Here is a 21,181-nt window from a genome sequence, read left to right as displayed (position 1 = left end):
TGTTGAGGAGGCGGAGTTTGCGAAACAGCTGGAGAAGACGATGTTAATAGCTGGAGAAGACGACGTTAACAGCTGGAGAAGACGACCTTAATAAGCCATGCTCGTGCATTTCCTCCCCCCCGGCAGAGCCGGGGGGGTGGAAATGCACGAGCGACCATTGCATTTGGAAGGTTTCGCTTACCCATGCGTTTGGAAGGTTCTCTGCAGAATTCGAGCAACAATTTTTTCCAGTGATATTTTTCTTTATCTCTAGCGTATTCCGAAAACATTGATATTTTTCCTTTATCTCTAGCGTATCTCTAGCGTCTCTAGCGTAGGCGGGTATCTCTCCTTATCTCTAGCGTAGGCAGGTAACAATGGTTGAGAACTCTCCTTATCTCTTGCATTTGGAATGTTGCTCTCTCGAATGCAGGTATAGGGGCTATTGGAGCACAATATTGTGCGTTGGCGCTCTAGAAAAAGAGGGCACACATTGCCTGGGGTGGAAGCATCAAGATGTACATAGGAGAGGGGAGGTGGGTGGGTGGGCACCTAAAGGAACCTAAATGTTAGGTACCTTATGTTTACCTTTTCCTATAAACATTAAGTACTTTAGTTCTACCACAACCTTTAGCCATATAATATATACATAGCATAGAGGTCATGTGAATTTATACACAACATAGAATTTTTTAACTCCCATTCAAATGTTAGATACCTTAGGCTTACCTTTACGTCCATTGAAATGTTAGATACCTTAGGCTTACCTTTACGTCCTTAGGCTTAGCACCTTTACTCCCATTCAAATATTAGATACATTAGGCTTACCTTTACTTCTCCCAATAGGAATAGGAAACTTTAAAGCACAAGCTCACACAACATAGAGTCGTGTAAGTCCCATTTGAATGGTGCATTTCTTATACGCATTGCTTGAACATATGGCACAATGAATTTGAGCTCACATTTGGCTATGGATCATCATAATGATGATGACGAAGAAATGGGCAGACGAGTTCGGGTGCATTTCTCAGTAGTAAGGCTTGCATAATGGTTCTTGCACCTGCACGTCCTTCTATGCTTATATCATGGTCCTCTCGGACGAAACACTGCAATGGGTTTGCATCACTGCCACCATGAACAGCCAATATATATTAGCTCCTTCAATGGCTCTTGTATTGAGCTAGGAAGCTCAGGTTTATTGGTTTCTCCTCAAATGTGCACTCTAACCAGAAGAGCCCATTTTGCAACTCTAGCTCTTCAATATAATCCGTGGCTTCACTTCATGTCTATGCTATTCTCTCTCTCCCCACACACACACACACTAGTTGGAGATGTTTGTGTGTGAGGTTGATGTTTTCCTATATACATGAAGTAGGGTTTATGTGTGATTCAGCTCAAACTTTTTGCTACTCATATTCAGGGCAAAAGAAAGGAAGATGGCTCCAAGAAAAGCAGGAAAACAACAGGCAAAGACTAAGAAAGGTATATGATGTGAATAGCCAAGATTCTATTGAGATTGTGTTTTATTGTTTTAGATATGCTTACTTGGGCTTGGTGTGTGTGTCTTACAGACAACAGGGGATACTCACTAAGATCTGGGCGTGTTTGTTTGACTCTTAGCGAGGAAGCTCAATCACGGACACCTTTGTCCTCACATGTATCTCCTGTTAGAGAGGAAACAGAAGCGCATAATTCTCTTGGTCATGAGGAAGAAGTGCTTGTGTTGGAGAACGAAATGAGCTCACCTCCTCCAACTCACACGGAGATTCCTGAATCTAGTACTGGTCAAGGGGAGACCCATAGAAGGCTTCTTGGAAAATCTATTGAATTGGGATTGCTTGGTGATGTATTCACTAAGTTTTTTGTGCAACGCAATTCCTCTACCCCATTGGTCCCTTTATGCAGGCTGATTCCAAATGAATCCATCCGTACAATTTCTACCCAACTTGAGGTGTTTCGTGATTCTTTTGACTGCCATGGTTATGTCGAAGCATCTCCTGCTTTTTTAGTTTCACTTACACGTCCAGGAAGCTCTATGTATTTCGCGGTCACACAAATAGACTTGCAAGAATGGGGACCAAACTGGGTGGTACAACATGACAGATTTGAGGATGAAATCAGAGGAACTGAGTGGGAGGATCTCAGTGGTAAGAAGTTTCTTGTATGGGATGGCAATCATCGTGTGAAGGCATGGATGTCTCGAGTGCGTGAAGGTATGTTCTTTTGAATGTCATAGAGTGATTTTATGCAACATTAAAAGTAATATATTGTAATATCTTTATTTTGCTTTCTCTAGCTTGGTCTCATAGCCCCTCACGCCATGTCCGGGTCAAATGTCAATTTTTGGTTGTGGACAAGAAGCAAGAAGGAGAATTGCTATTGGCTTTGCGATTTCAAAATGAGTAAGTGATCTCTCTCTACTTAATTATGGACATTGTGAAGTCATGGTTAAGTTCTTAGCTCATTGTGACTCTTTACAACACAGATTGGTGCGCACTAGTGTTACACCCACATTGTCACATGAGATCTTCATGTTTCAACGATTTGGAATGGCGGACAAATCATCCATATTGGACTACCTTGGTGAAGACGTAAGGAGGTGGGCTTTAATGGAGCTTAGTTTGGAGCGACGAAGTGGAGAGCAATGGTACAATGCTCCAGCTACAATCTTGGCACAGCTTGTGTGGAAGGTAGTGTTTGCATTTCCCATCTTTTATTAATAAACGGATTATCAATGTTTTTTAATTGTGTGAGTGATAATGAGTCCTTTTCGTTATACGTAGACACCGTTTGAAAATGCGGTGAAGCAAGCTATATCATGCATTGATAGACATGCCATGGGGTTGCAAGAATATGAGACAAAATGTGAGAAAGCCAGACGTGGTGTAGAGCAAACATTTCGAGATAGAGCATACAAGATGCTCATAATTGCAAACCCATCCAATGGTGATGCATTCTTTCAACTCGTATATAACTATGATTGGTCCAAGAAGGGATTGGTTGCTCTGACCAAAGAAAAGCTCTACACAGTCGCCATATCTCGGATTTCAACTCAAAGGTATGTCACATGTCAATAAACCTCCCTTAACATAAACTAACCTTAATATCTAATCTCTTATGGTTTTGGTATGATGCTGAAATAGGAAGACGGAATTGCTTCAAATGCTTATGACCGGGAGGGCAAAGGACAAGGTAATTTCAGAGATGTTTGGGGATAACAAAAAGACGTTGCTGCATATGAAGAAAGAGTTGTATTGGGAAGAGCTAATAGGGGAGGCAGACTCTATTTTGGAGGGTTTATTGGTATATGATGATGTTGTCTACATCCCACCATTTATGCAATGGGTGCAAGAGGAGCGATCGAAACACATACCATGGGCTTTCCATGAGGTGTGGGCAAAGATTGGAAAAGTAAAGGAAGGCCAAAAGCAACCTGAGGTAGAGAATGCCGCAAAGAGGGTTGTCTATAGGTATATATCTTCTAATGCCATTACATTTTTGTAGAAAATATATATACGCTTTTAAAAAAATATTTTAGTACTGTTTGTTTTATTTTGGACATGTAGGTGGGTGCAGCTACTCATTGGCCAAGGTCTAATGGACGAAGAGACGGAAGCAATCAAAGAATGGGTAGATCCAAATTCCTCGGAAACAATGTACCCGAAGGAATGGGTTGAGAGAGGGGTTTCTGATTGGGAATTTAAGAGATGTCCTTGGTGGTTGGACTATCCTCTAAATCATGTGCCTCCAAGTGAGGAGCTCCTAGAAAAAGGTACTTTTTTGCTTTCTACTGAATTATATGCATGTAAATGTAAATGTATATGTTTATGTAAACCTTCCTACCTATACATATGTAAACTATCCATATGCATATACATATTAGATACATATACATACAGATATATACATATACAAATACATATGTATATACATATGTATATATACATATGCATACATAAATACATACCTACACACATACACTAAATTCCTACATACATACAAAGTTCATGTTACATTTAAGATTTGGCATGCTAGATTTTAAAGAAACATTGTTAAGTTTTGATATATACATACCTACATACATATACATATAAATAGATACATATACCTACATACATATACATAGACACATGCCTACATACATATACATACCTATACATATACATAGATACATACCTACATACATATACATATACATATACATATACATATGCATATACACATACACATACATGTACATATACATATACATAGATACATATACATCTACGTACATATACATATACAAAAAGGTATGGGGATTTTTACCTTTTTACTAATTATCTTGATCTATTTCTTGAAGAATTTAAGAATTGCCAATCTGAGCTTGAAAGAGAGCCCCCAACTCAAGAAGACTCTAGAATACCTTCCCCACAGCCAACAATCTTGACCCAGTCTCCAGTAGTTGGATCCTCGCGCGTGGCCCCAAAACCATCCACACCACTGTCACGAGTGCCACAATCACACCAAGAGCATACATCTACATCATCTCAAGTGCAACGTGAGAGGCGAACAAAGAGACGTCTTGACATTATGCATGATGTTCAAGAGGGAGACCCCACAAATGAAGATCAAGAGAGAGACCCTCCAGAGCATCTTCAAGAGGGGGAGGTGTCAGGACAACGTGACATCATGAACATGACTAGTAAGAGTACTTTCCATTGCAAATTTATTTTGAGAAGTGTGTGCTTTCGAAATGCATCTCATTTTTTGTCTTGTTTACTTGCAGGTGAGAGATGTTTTTCACACATATTGCTGGTAGACATCCACACTCTTTCGGAGGGCTCAGATAGGTAAAAAGAAAAATTTCACCATATAATTAGTTTTCCAAGTTGTACTTACCAAAACCAAACATCATAAATCTTTTATGTAGTTTGGAAGAATTCTTGATGAAGATTCCCAAGGCTCTATCTCATAGAGGTGCTCCCTCAGATACAGTGGCTCGCCTCGTATGGGCTGACTTTCCTACAGGTTTATAGGTTGTTGATGTAGATACAGATGGGTGTCCCTCATGGAATCAAGTTTCTTCATCATTGATACGTGCCACACTCAGTTTTGTTGGTTTATTTGTGGCTGATGAGGGTTGGTTTGTGTGTTTGAGTCTAATGGATCAACTTCCTAAAATATATTCCATGGGAAAGAAAGTTGGATTGGTCATGCATCGAACAATGTCTGTTCATGTGGAATCAAGTTATTTGTATGACAATGGAGAACGGGTAAGTCATAATCTCTGAAATATTTCCCTTTGTGTATACATGTTATGTGGTATGGATATCCAAACATAATGTTTTCTCGTTATGGTAGGTGGATACATTGGCGCTTAGTATGTTCTATCGAGTAAATTGCCATGTCCTTATTATTGATCGTGAGGCTGGGCAAAATGTTTCAAAGAAGTTATTCAATGCTCAACGAAATTTCATTTTTGAGAAGAATAAGAAGCATCCATTCCAACGCACAATGGTCTTGGAGCGCTACATTCGAGGTGGTGCAGAAAGATCTCCTATGTTCTTTAGGTGAGATAATTTTCATTCTGGTCATTTTCATAGCTACTTTTTCAAAATACTTAGATGCACGTTTATGATTGTATTTCATTGTAGGTGGCTAGTGGAGACCTTCTCAAGTGAAGGAGATAGTGTCTTGGACGTTTTTGCGGGATGTGGAGGCTTGGGACGTGCATGCCAAGAGTTAAAAAGGCACTATATGGGGATAGAGAATGACATGGAGGTAGCCAAAGCATGTCTGGGAGATTTCTCATTAGGTCGGGATGACATGTAGAAGAATGCTATAATTAGAATGCTATAATTTGTGGATCAAAAGACTTTGTATTCGAGATTGTCATGGTTTGGAAGTTTAAAGATCGATATATACATTTTTGATCTTTAAAAGATTGTGTTTTATATTTAAGTAAGTAAGAAAGTATGTATGTATGCAATGTATGTATATATGTTAGTGCTGCGTAGGTGGCTCTTGTATATATGTATGTATGTATATGTATATGTATGAGGTGTATGAATTTAGGTAGATATATGTATATATATAATTATATCAATAAGTATGATGTGGATCAAAGACTTTGTAATCGAGATTTTCATGGTTTGGAACTTTACAGATCGATATATATATTTTTTATCTTTAAAGGATTGTTTTTTATATTTAAGTAAGTAAGAAAGTATGTATGTATGTATGTATGTATATATGTTAGTATGTATGTAGGTAGCTCTTGCATGTATGTATGTATATGTATATTTTGTATGTGTATATGTATGAGGTGCATGAATTTAGTTACATATATGAATATATGTAATTATATCAATAAGTATGATGTGGATCAAAAGATTGAAATTTATATTGTTGATCTTTCAAAGCTTGTTATTTATATGTAAGTAAGTTCTTGGTCCTTTACAAAGCTCATAGTAAGTTCATGGTCCTTTGCAAAGCTCGGACTCCTTGTTCATTGCTCCAAAAAGCTCGGCAAAAAAAGCTCGCAAAAAAAAATCCCCCCTTTTATGCATATCTCTATGCATGAAAATCAAATATAATAATCAATATGCATCTTCTATGCATAAAAAAGATACTTTTAGAGTATAGAATTGATAGGAATTACTCTTTTAGCATAAAATTTAATTACTAGAATTCCTCTTTTTCTTAATTCATCAATTATACACAATATAAAAACTAATTTCTCCATGATTACAATAAAATTCTTTCAATTAATCTAGTATGATAATTCTTAGATTATGGTAGGAAGTCCTGTTTTCATGCTTTGAATGAAATTATTTTATGTGTAATTTTTATAAAAATTTTGCCATAGCTCCGCTACTATGACTGATAAATCTCAATTTATTTTGAAGGATAAATCTTATCATTAAGAGAATGATTAGAATGATCCCTAATTGGATCATTAACCCAATAATGGATTGAATCATCAATATTCATGAAATACATAAACTAAAAGCATAGAAAAAAGCCATTAATTTGGCCTCAAGCATAGATTAATCTTGGATTAAGGAAAAGCTTTATGAAAAGCTTCATTTGGATTGAGAATGGGTCATGAGTATAACCATTTCTTGAGTGAGAGAGAGAAATTACATAAAAACCATTAGAATTAAGCATAAATAGAAATTTATGTAATTCTTTACTATCATTAATCAATTAACTTCAATAGCATTCATCAAATTATGTAATTCTTCACTACCATTCATCAATTAACCTCAATAGCATTCAAAAACCATTCCAATTAAGCTTCTCAAGCTTGAGAGGGATTGAGAAGAGAGAAACATTGAGAAATTATAGAAAAGATCAAAATTAACCATTTACCTTACAAATTGCTTGATTCTTTGTTCACGGTAGAGGCCCCCAACCAATCAATTGGTTTAGTATGTTGATGGAGCCACCAATGGGGATTGAAGAAAGAGGGAAGCTCCAATTTCTCCAATTTGGAGAGAATTTTAGAGAATAGTAAAAATTAGCATTATTTCAACATAATTTTAATATAGTAAAATTCTCCTATTTTTTTCAAAGGATTCAAGTTCTATTTATAGGAGAGGGAAGCTCTAACCAAGGTTAACTGATTTCTAGAATTTTTCAGATTTCAGTTTGGTTGAATTTGGACTAGATTTGGACCTAGTTTGGTTCCTTTTTGATTCGGTTTGGTTCTATTTTGATTTGGTTTGGTTCAAGAGAGAGGAGAGATAAAAATATCATAATTTTTGAAGATTTAAAACTTAATTGCACATGTGAAGTAGGCGCCTCATTAAAGGGACTCCCCTTCCTTACATATGTGTCAAAATGGAATCATTATACCCAAAATATCTCATATTTTTGATATTACTCATAGTTTCTTACTAATAAACCTTGTACATAGTCAACTCTTCATCTTATGTGAGCATTTACTCATTTTTGGGTATCTTCATCTTATGTGAGCATTTACTCATTTTTGGGTATCTTCTTTTACAAATTGGATTTATCTCCTCCCCACACATGGATTGACCCATTGGCCCACAGGAACCTTAATTGGACCATAATCCAAAAATTTCTGAAAATCTAGACCCTTAGGCTAAGGTCCTTTATACCCATTTTCAATTAATTCCAATTACGCATTGGAAAGTTCTTTTTGAATTTCTGTTTCAGGGGAATTCGTTTTAATATTATGAGAAATTTTTCTATCTAAAAATATTCAAAATCTAAATATTCTCTCTCTAGAATATTTTCTCTCTCTAAGTCAAAACAGCAGGCAGAGATAAGATCTTTTATATTTTTGAAGAGGGGATTAATTACAGGGGGAAGATGCTGGACATTTTGAGAGGCTGGGGAGGAATCTTACATTCTCTCCCACTTGAAAAACGCGAGATGTCCTCATCTCGCAAACTGGGGTAATTTCGCAAGATGCACAAATATGAGACTAAGAGAAAATTTAATTAAGATTAACCACCAAGAAAAGTCTCAAAGAGAGCAAGACTCAAGACAAGAACAAAGATTTCAACTTTATTCACTCTTGGAACATATACAGTAAAGATAGAAGAACTTTTTACACTTCCATAAGCCCATCCATCATATGGTCACAAAAGCAGCACTCACAAGTTGCACACGTATAAGGTAACTCATCTATGGGAATAATTCGGCTACTTATTGCAGCACCTATCTCAATGGTATGAGGTGACCTATTAAAAGGACCTCTAAGAGGCAAGCCGAAAATGGGGTAAAGGCATATCTTCTGGTGAGGAAGAAAACACGCAAGTAAGAAGACCCGCTCAGAAAATCCACCATGCCTTGATCTCATCACGCAATAGTATCGGGGACCCAAACCCAAAGCTTCAATAACCATAGCCAAGCGGACATTGTTACGAAAGTGCTGTTGACCCCATGGTGTTACCCTAGTTATGTATTGATAGGTCCGCCATTTGGTCTGAGCTACAGAAGTTCCCAAGTGAGGGAAAAGTGAGCGCTCATACAGTTCTATAAAATCCTTCTTCACACACTCGCTTGCGTCTTGAAGGTGAGAAATCATCATGGATAAAACCAATTCCTACTGCCAAGCCATAAAGGAGATTAATGAAAGAAAGGAGATCGATGGAAGTAAGGTTACTGTGGGCGACAAGTAAGAGTTACGACTTATATAAAAGAAGGAACTAGCATAACCTAGAAGCCAACGGGGTATCTTGCCACTAAAGTTTTATCGTCTCTCCATGATTTGGGTTTGGCAAAAATTTCTATAGAAGGCTTACATGAAATACATTAAGAACTTTGAGATGAGGAGGTAAAAGAAGCTCGTAGGCTAAGTCACCTACTTTCATTGAATTCAGATATGGCCCACAATATCTGGGGGATAACTACTTATACTCCCCAAGAGATAAAGAACTTCTTTTGGGCCGTACTCGAATGAAGACCATATCTGCTTCTTTGAATTCTCTGACTATCCTTTTCTTATTTGTATACTGTTTCTATCGATCCTGGGCAGCTTTTATATCTTTATGAATTGCCTGCATCTGTTGCTCCATGTCATCAAGCATTTGACTGGTCATCTCGACCCTAATCAATGGGTCGGACCTAGTTAATGGAGTTAAGCAATCTTGTCCGAGACGGCGGACCCTGATTAGATTGGTATGAAGGAATTGGTCTCTGAATTCGGGGTTCTTGACTTCCCTGTGCTCTTGACATGGCAGGAGTCGGGCAGTCTTTTAACTAATGACCAAAACCTTGGCATCCAAAATACCGGTTCTCACTTCTGAACTCATCGTTTTGAATCCTTAAAACAGGTGGGCTCCTGAGAAAGTATTTTGGGGAAAGTGTCTTTCCTTTTTAAACAGAATCTTTCTTTTATTTTAGAGAGGGAATAATTATAAGATCAGAAAGGGAGATTCTTACTCCTGCATACCTCGAAGGCTGGGAGAGGAATCTTACATGGCTGGGGGAGGAACTCGGGGGGGTCACTATATGTAAATCCTCTATATCACGTGCATTCAAGGCCTATTTAAAAAGTCCCTTATCTGTGAATTTTTTAGTGAATATAATGTATCCTTTCCTATTCAAATCTGTAATTTTTTTTTAAAATACAATAAATAAGTCCCCTCTGTAAATATATTTCTGTAAGTTTTGAATATTTAAAATGTCCTTCTGTTGAACCCACGTGTTACTTACATATTTATACGAGTGACCCCCCCGAGGGGAGGAATCTTACATTCTACCCCACTTAAAAAAGTGCGAGATGTCCTCATCTCGCAAAGTAGAGGACAACTCTTTTTCTTAAGATCCAATTTATTCTGGGGTTCCTTATATTCTGGTCAACCCAACAAAATACGGGGATAAATATCCCTTATATAGAACTCATCATTAAATAGCAATTCATTCAGATCATATCATTCATATCTTTAACACGATAATGGTCCATTAGACCGAAAAATTTCCTTCTGAACATTCCTCCACGGGAATTTCAGTTAAGCAAGTTCTCAATTTGTCATCCTTTAACTTGATCTACCGTGTCAAGTATTAACAGTAGCAATTTGACAGCACAATCCACTAATCTCATAGTGATTTGCTGAAATCATTATCATCATTTATCATCACAGGGACTCGTCCCAATCATCCACATTGTGGTTTCGCTCAACTTATTATATTTCAACCCATTTTCAGGGATCATCATTTTTCAATCAGGATCCAAATCAATTCATCAGTTCCCAAACAGAATTAAAAATCATATCAACCACATTCGAATTCATCAACTAGATAGCATTAATGATTATAATTTCAAATCTTAGATTTACTCGTATATACTGCCGGTAAAGAGCTACAGTTATACCCTCGGTATATACGGATAGTCATGATACTCGAAACTACAAGGTAAATACCATCATGTCTAGGCCTCAAGCAAGTCAGGGTTCCATACAATTGCGGTACTTCCAATTGAAGACCAAATTATTAATTTAGGAATTTTCAGTTTGAATATCAAATTGTATGAATTATATCACACAATTACAACCTTTTTATGCTTCTTGATAAATTTTTGACATATTTGGCTTCTTAGTTGATCTTTATTAGCCAATTCGCTCTGATACCAACTGTGAGATCCCTGTCCCCACCGCACAACGGATTCGGGGTGCTAGCAGCGGAAGTAGCACTTTCCAAAACCGAACCCAAAAAAACTTCCTTTATCCGGAAAGCACGGGCGATTCCACCAGGATAACTTTTTACTCTAATGTAGTCAAGACCATTACTGATTAAACTGATCCGACTGCACCTATAAAGGTACTCGATCAGATCAAGGAAGAAACTTGCACACTTGGATCATTGGGATCAACGCTTTCTTCCCCATCAAGAGGCACAGCCATTGATTCCTATCCATAGAACAATTACTATCCGGGATTTACTTCATCTATCGTAATAACAAAAATTGAGTCTCGATTTACGGATCCATCAGTCCAGCCTAACCCCATCCAGTCCCATGGGTTAGCCAACCTCCCAACCACTGTAGTGATAGGATCCAATTAGGAATTTGGTTAGGTTTTGTCCCGGGTACCAGGGAAAAGAGTTCCTAGGCCCCCTAGCCGGAAGTTCATGCAAACATAAAACTAGTCACACCACTTACACACCCAATATGAAATTGCCTTTTTCTCAGCATCAACTAACTTTAAAACAATCCTTTAATAAAACCATTATGTCACTGATGACAATCCTTGAAATCTTTGGTTGAATCCATATTTCCAATCATTCATTCATCGGTGTACTTATGGCATCATTGGCAACCAGAATGCTCACCACCTGTTCACTCAGGGGCCTTTTCGATAGTTCCTAGCTCATAGTACCCGCCGGTAGTATTTTCACATATAAAAATCAAGATGGAATCCTTGTTGAAGATCAGCAAGATCAATCAACAGATCCATATAAGAGAGCCATGGACTCATCCATTGAGAACCAGCAAGGTAAATCAACAGATCCATATAAGAGAGCCATGGACTCATCCGTTGAGAACCAGCAAGGTAAATCAACCAGATCCATGCCCGGTTTCAGAAAAACAACTCTTACTCCTTGTTTTAATATCTTCCACGACGTACGTGTGGGTATCTTCAGCGACCCAGAGCCCGAGCACCGTATGGTCAGCACCCTCTAGGATCCTTCGCAGGTGACCTAGCGCTTCACTCATAGGCCGCTTCCTTGGTCCCTCATCCACCATAAGAAGCTCACCATTTAACTCGAACCGAGGCTGGTCAAGACCTCGGTCGACCTTGCTACGCGAGATGTCTTCCATTGACTCTCCGTCAGCAGTTGCAACTTTATCAGATTGGTCTCCATGACCTTAATCCACAAGACGGTCAAAATACTTCCCCAACATTCTTAACATAAAACAGTCATTTACAAACAGGTCACAAAATACAGTTTCTATATCGAACTGTCGTCTTTCCACATTATCCCTCCTCAGTCCACATTACTTATTCCACATTCCATTCATATGTGTACTCATTCTCATCCATTCACTCAAATCGGCGACACATTATTTCACATACACATTCACATTCACATTCTCATCCATTCACTCAAATCGGCGACACATTATTTCACATACACATTCACATTCATTATTCTACATACACATCCATGTTCGTACATCCACATCATACATCCAATCCCATATCCGCATTCATACATACACATCCATATCCACATCCATACATCCACATCCACATCCACATCCACATTTCATCCACATCCACATCCACATCCACATCCACATTTCATCCATACATCCACATCTACATGCATACATCCATTTCCACATTCCCATTCATATAACCACATACGCCTTCACATCTATTCTTTTACATCACATCCATTCTCGCCCTATCACAACCCATATACATCTTATCCCATCACATACACTTCTTACCTCATCCCATGCACATTTTATCACATCTAAACGCCTCTTATCACATCCTAACTCATCTCATATGCATCTTATCACATCTTATCACATCTCATACACCTCCTATCACATCTCATACACCTCTTATCACATCCGATCACATCTCATACACATCTTATCACATCCTATCACATCTCATATGCCTCTTATCACATCCTATCACTTCCCATATCTATTTATAGAATACAAGAGAATTCTTATATTTGATATAAGATTTCTCTACACATTTATTTATGCATAAATTCCATTTAAGGAGATTAACACTTTCGAAATAAAAATCAATCTTTTATGCATCTTCCTATGCATAAATTCATTTGAAATGAAAATGACACTTTTAAATTAAAATTCAATCTTTTATGCATCCTCCTATGCATAAACTCAATTTAGATGAGAATTGACACTTCTGAATTAAAATCCATCTTTTATGCATCTTCCTATGCATAAATTCAATTTAGATGAGAATTGACACTTTTGAATTAAAAATCCATCTTTTATTCATCTTCCTATGCATAAATTCAATTTGGATGAGAATAACACTTTTGAATTAAAAATCCATTCTTTTATGCATCTTCCTATGCATAAATTCAATTTAGATGACACTTTTGAATTAAAAATCAATCTTTTATGCATCTTCTTATGCATAAATTCAATTTGGTAGGAATTACACTTTTAGAATAAAAGAATTTCTCTTATGCATCTAAGTTATGCATAAAATCCATTTATGATGAAAATCACACTTTTAGTATAAAAAGAATATCTTTTATGCATACCTCTATGCATGAAATCCAATATGATAAAAGTAACACTTTTACAATAAAATAATCAACTTTTATGCATACCTCTATGCATGAAATTCAAATGTGATAAAAGTAACACTTTTATAATAAAATAATCAACTTTTATGCATACCTCTATGCATGAAATTCAAATATAATAAAAGTAACACTTTTATAATAAAATAATCAACTTTTATGCATACCTCTATGTATGAAATTCAAATATGATAAAAGTAACACTTTTATATTAAAACAATAATCTTTTATGCATACCTCTATGCATGAAATCCAAATATGATAAAAGTAACACTTTTATATTAAAATAATAATCTTTTATGCATACCTCTATGTATGAAATCCAAATATGATAAAAGTAACACTTTTATATTAAAATAATAATCTTTTATGCATACCTCTATGCATGAAAATCAAATATAATAATCAATATGCATCTTCTATGCACAAAAAAGATACTTTTAGAGTATAGAATTGATAGGAATTACTCTTTTAGCATAAAATTTAATTACTAGAATTCCTCTTTTTCTTAATTCATCAATTATACATAACATAAAAATCAATTTCTCCATGATTACAATAAAATTCTTTCAATTAATCTAGTATGATAATTCTTAGAATATGGTAGGAAGTCCTCTTTTCATGCTTTGAATGAAATTATTTTATGTGTAATTTTTATAAAAATTTTACCACAGCTCCGCTATTATGACTGATAAATCTCAATTTATTTTGAAGGACAAAGCTTATCATTAAGGGAATGATTAGAATGATCCCTAATTGGATCATTAACCCAATAATGGATTGAATCATCAATATTCATGAAATACATAAACTAAAAGCATAGAAAAAAGCCATTAATTTGGCCTCAAGCATAGATTAATCTTGGATTAAGGAAAAGCTTTATGAAAAGCTTCATTTGGATTGAGAATGGGTCATGAGTATGACCATTTCTTGAGTGAGAGAGAGAAATTACATAAAAACCATTAGAATTAAGCATAAATAGAAATTTATGTAATTCTTTACTATCATTAATCAATTAACTTCAATAGCATTCATCAAATTATGTAATTCTTCACTACCATTCATCAATTAACTTCAATAGCATTCAAAACCATTCCAATTAAGCTTCTCAAGCTTGAGAGGGGTTGAGAAGAGAGAAACATTGAGAAATTATAGAAAAGATCAAAATTCACCATTTACCTTAAAAATTGCTTGATTCCTTGTTCACGGTAGAGGCCCCCAACCAATCAATTGGTTTAGTATGTTGATGGAGCCACCAATGGGGATTGAAGAAAGAGGGAAGCTCCAATTTCTCCAATTTGGAGAGAATTTTAGAGAATAGTAAAAATTAGCATTATTTCAGCATAATTTTAATATAGTAAAATTCTCCTATTTTTTTCAAAGGATTCAAGTTCTATTTATAGGAGAGGGAAGCTCTAACCAAGGCTAACTGATTTCTAGAATTTTCTAGATTTCAGTTTGGTTGAATTTGGACTAGATTTGGACCTAGTTTGGTTCCTTTTTGATTCGGTTTGGTTCTATTTTGATTTGGTTTGGTTCAAGAGAGAGGAGAGATAAAAATATCACAATTTTTGAAGATTTAAAACTCAATTGCACATGTGAAGTAGGCGCCTCATTAAAGGGACTCCCCTTCCTTACATATGTGTCAAAATGGAATCATTATACCCAAAATATCTCATATTTTTGATATTACTCATAGTTTCTTACTAATAAACCTTGTACATAGTCAACTCTTCATCTTATGTGAGCATTTACTCATTTTTGGGTATCTTCTTTTACAAATTGGATTTATCTCCTCCCTACACATGGATTGATCCTATTGGCCCACATGAACCTTAATTGGACCATAATCCAAAATTTTCTGAACATCTAGACCCTTAGGCTAAGGTCCTTTATACCCATTTCCAATTAATTTCAATTGCACATTGGAAAGTTCTTTTTGAAGTTCTATTTCAGGGGAATTCATTTTAATATTATGAGAAATTTTTCGATCTAAAAATATTAAAAATATAAATATTCTCTCTCTAGAATATTTTCTTTCTCTAAGTCAAAACAGGCAGAGACAAGATCTTTTATATTTCTGAAGAGGGGATTGATTACAGGGGAAAGATGCTGGACATTTTGAGAGGCTGGGGAGGAATCTTACAGCATCTTTCTATGCATAGATATTGAATCTAATGAAAATAACACTTTTATAATTAAAATAAATATCCAATATGGATCTTTCTATGCATAGAAATTGAATCTAATGAAAATAACACTTTTATAATAAAAAATATCCAATATGCATCTTTCTATGCATAGAAATTGAATCTACTAAAAATAAAACTTTTACAATATGCATCTTTCTATGCATAGATATTGAATCTAATGAAAATAACACTTTTATAATAAAAAAATATCCAATATGCATCTTTCCATGCATAGAAATTGAATCTAATAAAAATAACACTTTTATAATTAAAAAAAATCCAATATGCATCTTTCTATGCATAGAAATTGAATCTTACGAAAATAACACTTTTATATAAAAGAAAATCCTTTTATGCATCTATTTATGCAAAAAAATCAATTTAATAGGAATAACACTTTTAAACTAAAAAGAATTCCTTTTAGAATGCACAAACGATGGGGATTATTCTTTTTGAATAACATAAAGATAAAACTTATTTCCACAAAATTTAAGAAAATTTTACCTTAACCTCCTTTGTGTGGCTGACCATTTCTCAATTTTTACATTATAAATATCCCTTTCATTTAAATCCAAGTTGAAATAAAACACTCTAATCTACTCAATTCTCACTTTCAAGTGAGTAAACAATAAGAAAGATTAAATCAATTTATTTTTTTTTCATTTTAGGATAAAGAAAGGCTAAAATTCTTAATGAAGAGAAGGGGGTCGAAGCCTTTTCATTAAGGCTTAACATCCAAAATCACATTAAAAAGCAAGAATTCAAAAAAACCATAGATTAGAATTAAAAAAAGTAGAATTTCTAACTTACATGGAGTTTTGTGAGCTTTCCTTTAGCTTGAGGAGTTGAGGGTTCTACTCTTGTTTGGATCAAGAGTGGCCACCAATTCTTTGAAGAAGAATTAGTCAAAAACAAGTGAATTATGAAATGAATTCAATGTTTTTGACTCTGGGGAGGAGTAGAGCGACAGTGCATAAACACTATTAAGCTTTTAAAAAGGGGAAGGCTTCTATTTATAGGAAAAAGTGAGCCTCTAACCAAGCAAACTGATTCTAGAATTTTTCAGATCAATTTGGTCAAATTTTGACCATTTTTGGGTCAGTTCAGCTTACTTTTTGGAGTTAGACTTGAATTAGGAGAGAGGAGAGATGAAATATCTCATTATTTGAGAGTTTAAAACTCCACCACACATGTGAAATAGGTGCCTCCCTCATGAGGGGGAATCCCCACTATGAGGTGTCAAAAATTCAATTTTTAGTATTTCCTTTGGTCCTTATCCACTCTTCATCTTATGTGAGTATTTACTCATTTTTGGGGAGATTTTCTTTATTTCTTCAATTTATCTCCTCCCTACATTTGTATTAATCTGATTGGCCCCTCAGAACCTTAATCCAAAATTTCCAGAAAATCATGACTCTTAGGCTAAGGTCTTTTTAGCAGATTATAATTTATTTCTAATGCACCTTAGGAATTTTTTTTAAAATTCTATTTTGGTAGAATTTTATTTAATAATAAAGGATATTTTTCCATACAAAGATATCTAAAAGCTGAGTTATCTCTCTCTAGAATATTTTCTCTCTCTAGGCCAAAACAGATAGAAACAAGATCTTTTATTATTCTGAAAAGGGGATTGATTACAGGGGAAGATACTGGACATCTTGAGGGGATGGGGAGGAATCTTACATTCTCTCCCACTTGAAAAACATGAGATGTCCTCATCTCGCAAACTAGAGGTAATCCCATAATAGTTCGCCTTTTTTCTCCCAGGTGGCGTCTTCAGAAGGATAGAACTTCCATTTGACTAAGAATTCTCTCAGAATTTTGTTCTTGAGAACCTTCTCTCGAACATCAAGGATTTCTTTAGGTTGGAGTTCCATCAGCCCTTGGGTTGAAGAAGTTAAGAGTTCATCATTAAGCACATGATTCGGGCACGGTACATACTTTTTAAGTAAGCTGACATGAAATATATTATGTACTTTGAGATGAGGAGGCAGAAGAAGTTCATAGGCTAAGTCACCTACTTTCTTTGTAATCAGATATGGCCCACAATATCTGGGGGATAACTTCTTGTACTTCTTAAGAGATAGAGAACTTCTTTTTGGGTGTACTCGAATGAAGACCATATCTGCTTCTTCGAATTCTATGTCTTATCTCTTTTTATTTGCATACTACTTCTGTGTCTATCCTGGGCAGCTCTTAAATCTTTGTGGATTGACTGCATCTGTTGCTCCATGTCATCAAGCATCTGTCTGGACATCTCGACCCTAATCAATGGGTCGGACCAAGTTAATGGTATTAGGCACTCTTGTCCATACAGTTGAAAGGGCTCATCCCGATGCTTCAGTGTTAAGAGGCATTGTTAGGCAGTCTTGTCCATACAGAGCTTTGAAAGGGCTCATCCTGATGCTTTGGTGTTAAGAGGCATTGTTAGGCAGTCTTGTCCATACAGAGCTTTGAAAGGGCTCATCCCGATGCTTCGGTGTTAAGAGGCATTGTTTAGGCAGTCTTGTCCATACAGAGCTTTGATAGGGCTCATCCCAATGCTTCGGTGTTAAGAGGCATTGTAGGCAAACTCGACTAGGTGCAGATAGCTTAGCCACTTTTTGGGTTCCCTGCCAGCATGACCGAAGTATATCTTCGATTACTTGGTTCACCCTTTCTGTTTGACCATCGGTCTCAGGGTGATAAGCTGTGCTGAGATCCAAGAAAGTTCCTATTGCTTTGAAAAATGCAGTCCAGAATCTTGACGTGAACTTGGGATCTCGATCACTTACTATTCTCCCGGTGGGTAGGCCATGCAATCTGAAGATTTTGTTGAGGAACACTTTGGCCACATCCACCGTAGTGTAGGTTTCTTTTACTCGAATCAGATGGGCAACTTTGGTTAGTCTATCAACTACCACGAAGATGGAGTTGTAACCTGATTGCACTGAAGGTAGTCCCAGTCATAAAATCCATACTGATGCATTCCCACTTCATCTGGGGGATGTCTAATGGATGTAGCTTCCCAGGCATTTTTACTCTTTCTGCTTTGACTTTATAAAAAAATCAAGCACTGACATACATGATTAAGTACGTCCTTTTTTAGTCTAGGCCAAAAGAAGCTTTTCTTTCACAAACATAAAGGTCTTCATGAAACCTGCATGTCCTACAATAAGGCTATCATGGGCTTCATTCAGAATTTGACCTTTAGTTCCCTCATCATTGGGAATGTATAGCTTGCTATTCTAATACAAAATTCCATCATCTAGGGTGTACCCTTGAACTCGGTTCACCTCCTGAGGAGTTTTGCTTTCCTGCGTAAGTAGGGTAGCAATAGGGCCAAAGAATCTATCCTGCATGATCTTCTCTCTTGCTTCCTTAATCAATGGATTTGACACCACTGTAATTGCAAGCAAGGAGGCTTTTTTGCTGAGGGCATCTACTACCACATCTTCTTTGCCTAGGTAGTACTTGATTTCAAAATCAAATTCCTGCAGGGTTTGCATCCACCTTCTTTGGCGCATGTTGAGATCCTTTTGAGTGAAGATCTACTTTAAGCTCTGATGATCTGTCATCAAAGTGAATCTTTGACACCCAGTAGGTAATGTCTCCACAACTTTAGGGCATATACTACTAAAAGTAGCTCTAGGTCATGGACAACATAATTTCTCTCATGTGTTCTGAGTTTTCGGGATTCATAGGCCACTGCATGACCTTCCTACATGAGTGCACCTCCCAGGGCAAAACCACTGGGCATCAATTTTTACTACCTCAAAGGGTAGAGAGAAATCTCGCAATTTCAGAACGGGATTGGTTACCACAGCGGTCTTCAGCTTATCAAAAGCACTCTGACACCTGGCAGACCATTGAAACGGTATATTCTTCTTGAGAAGATTAGTCAGGGGGAAACTATGAGAGCATACTTAGGTATAAAAATTCTATACCAACTAGTTAGTCGCAAGAATCCTCTGACCTCTGTCACTGTCTTTGGTTCAGGCCAATCTATGACTGCTTGGACTTTAGCAGAATTTAAAGAAATCCCATCTTTGGATACTAGGAAGCCCAAGTATTCAACATGGTTGGCAGAGAAAGTGCATTTGCTCTTTTTTGCAAAGAGTTGGTGCTTCCTTAGAATCTCAAGAACTTTTTGGACATGAGCTTCATGGTCAGGTGCATTCTTTGAGTAAATCAGAATATCATCAAAGAAAATAAGAACAAAATCATCCAAGTACTCTTTGAGAATGTCCTGCATTAGATGATTGAATGTAGCTGGGGCATTTATCAAACCAAACGGCATGACTGTATATTCATAGTGCCCATACTGAGTATTGATGGCTGTCTTCGGGATATCTTGCTCATTAATCCTGATTTGATAATACCCTGATTTGAGATCTATCTTTATGAAGATCTGGGTTCCACTTAGCTTGTCCACAGAAGCTCATCAATTCTGGGGATAGGATACTTATTATTAACTGTCAGCTCGTTGAGACCTCTGTAGTCCACATAGAGTCTTAGCGTTCCATCTTTCTTTTTCTGAAAGAGAACTGGCACTCCCCAAGGTGAAACACTTGGTCTTACAAACCCTTGTTCTAACAGCTGCCTAAGTTGCTCCATGAGTTCAATGGCTTTAGGGACTAGCATTCTGTACATGCGCTGGGCTACTGGCTGAGCTCTGGGGGTCAATTCTATCACATGATCTACTTCCCGAATCGGAGGCATCTTTGTTAACTTTGCTAGGAATAAATCATCATATTCACTTAACCATTCTGGTTCTTTAGCTTTTAACTTTTTGTCTATTGGATTCATTTTGACAAGGTAAATGAGCTGCTTCTTTCTAAGTCCTTTCAATAACTTGAAATTTCGGTTCCTTGAACTTTATTTCCGTGAAGGTCGCGGAAGGAAATGGTTCCATTGTGACCAGTGAATGTCAGCTTGATTTCTGTGAAGCCAATCCATTCCAAGGATCCCGTCGAAAACTTCCAAAGGTAGGACTCTGAACTAATAGTCCGTTATATTCCCATCTAGATTGAACTGAATACGATCTGTCTCATGGTGAGTGAAAAGGATCTTCCCACTGGTGGCCAATTCAACTTGCATAGGTTTCCCTATTTTCTGATCTAAGACTAGCTTACGCAAGCATCCAGGGGAAATAAATGAATGAGTACGCCTGAATCAATCAAAAGTTTGAATGACTTACCCTTATACTCAGCTGGAATATGGATGACTGAGAATTGATGGTTTGGCCCTTGGTTTTCAATTGCGGC

At 36.5% G+C, this 21,181-nt stretch overlaps 1 protein-coding gene across 1 annotated transcript; it reads left to right on the top strand.

The window, feature by feature from the left end:
- Nucleotides 1-1,393: 1,393 nt before the first annotated feature.
- On the top strand, nucleotides 1,394-3,421 carry LOC147630293 (uncharacterized). Its single transcript, XM_086810069.1, has 6 exons — nucleotides 1,394-1,461; nucleotides 1,551-1,884; nucleotides 2,465-2,669; nucleotides 2,763-3,037; nucleotides 3,123-3,369; nucleotides 3,401-3,421. Exons 1-6 carry the CDS (start codon nucleotides 1,416-1,418, stop codon nucleotides 3,419-3,421), a joined length of 1,128 nt encoding a protein of 375 aa, XP_086666195.1. The 5' UTR covers nucleotides 1,394-1,415.
- Nucleotides 3,422-21,181: the final 17,760 nt, after the last annotated feature.

Source organism: Cibotium barometz, chromosome 16 (genome assembly GCF_041138505.1).
Source record: "Cibotium barometz isolate CiBa-2024 chromosome 16, ASM4113850v1, whole genome shotgun sequence".
NCBI lineage: Eukaryota > Viridiplantae > Streptophyta > Polypodiopsida > Cyatheales > Cibotiaceae > Cibotium > Cibotium barometz.
This window is presented reverse-complemented; position numbering and strand designations above follow the sequence as displayed.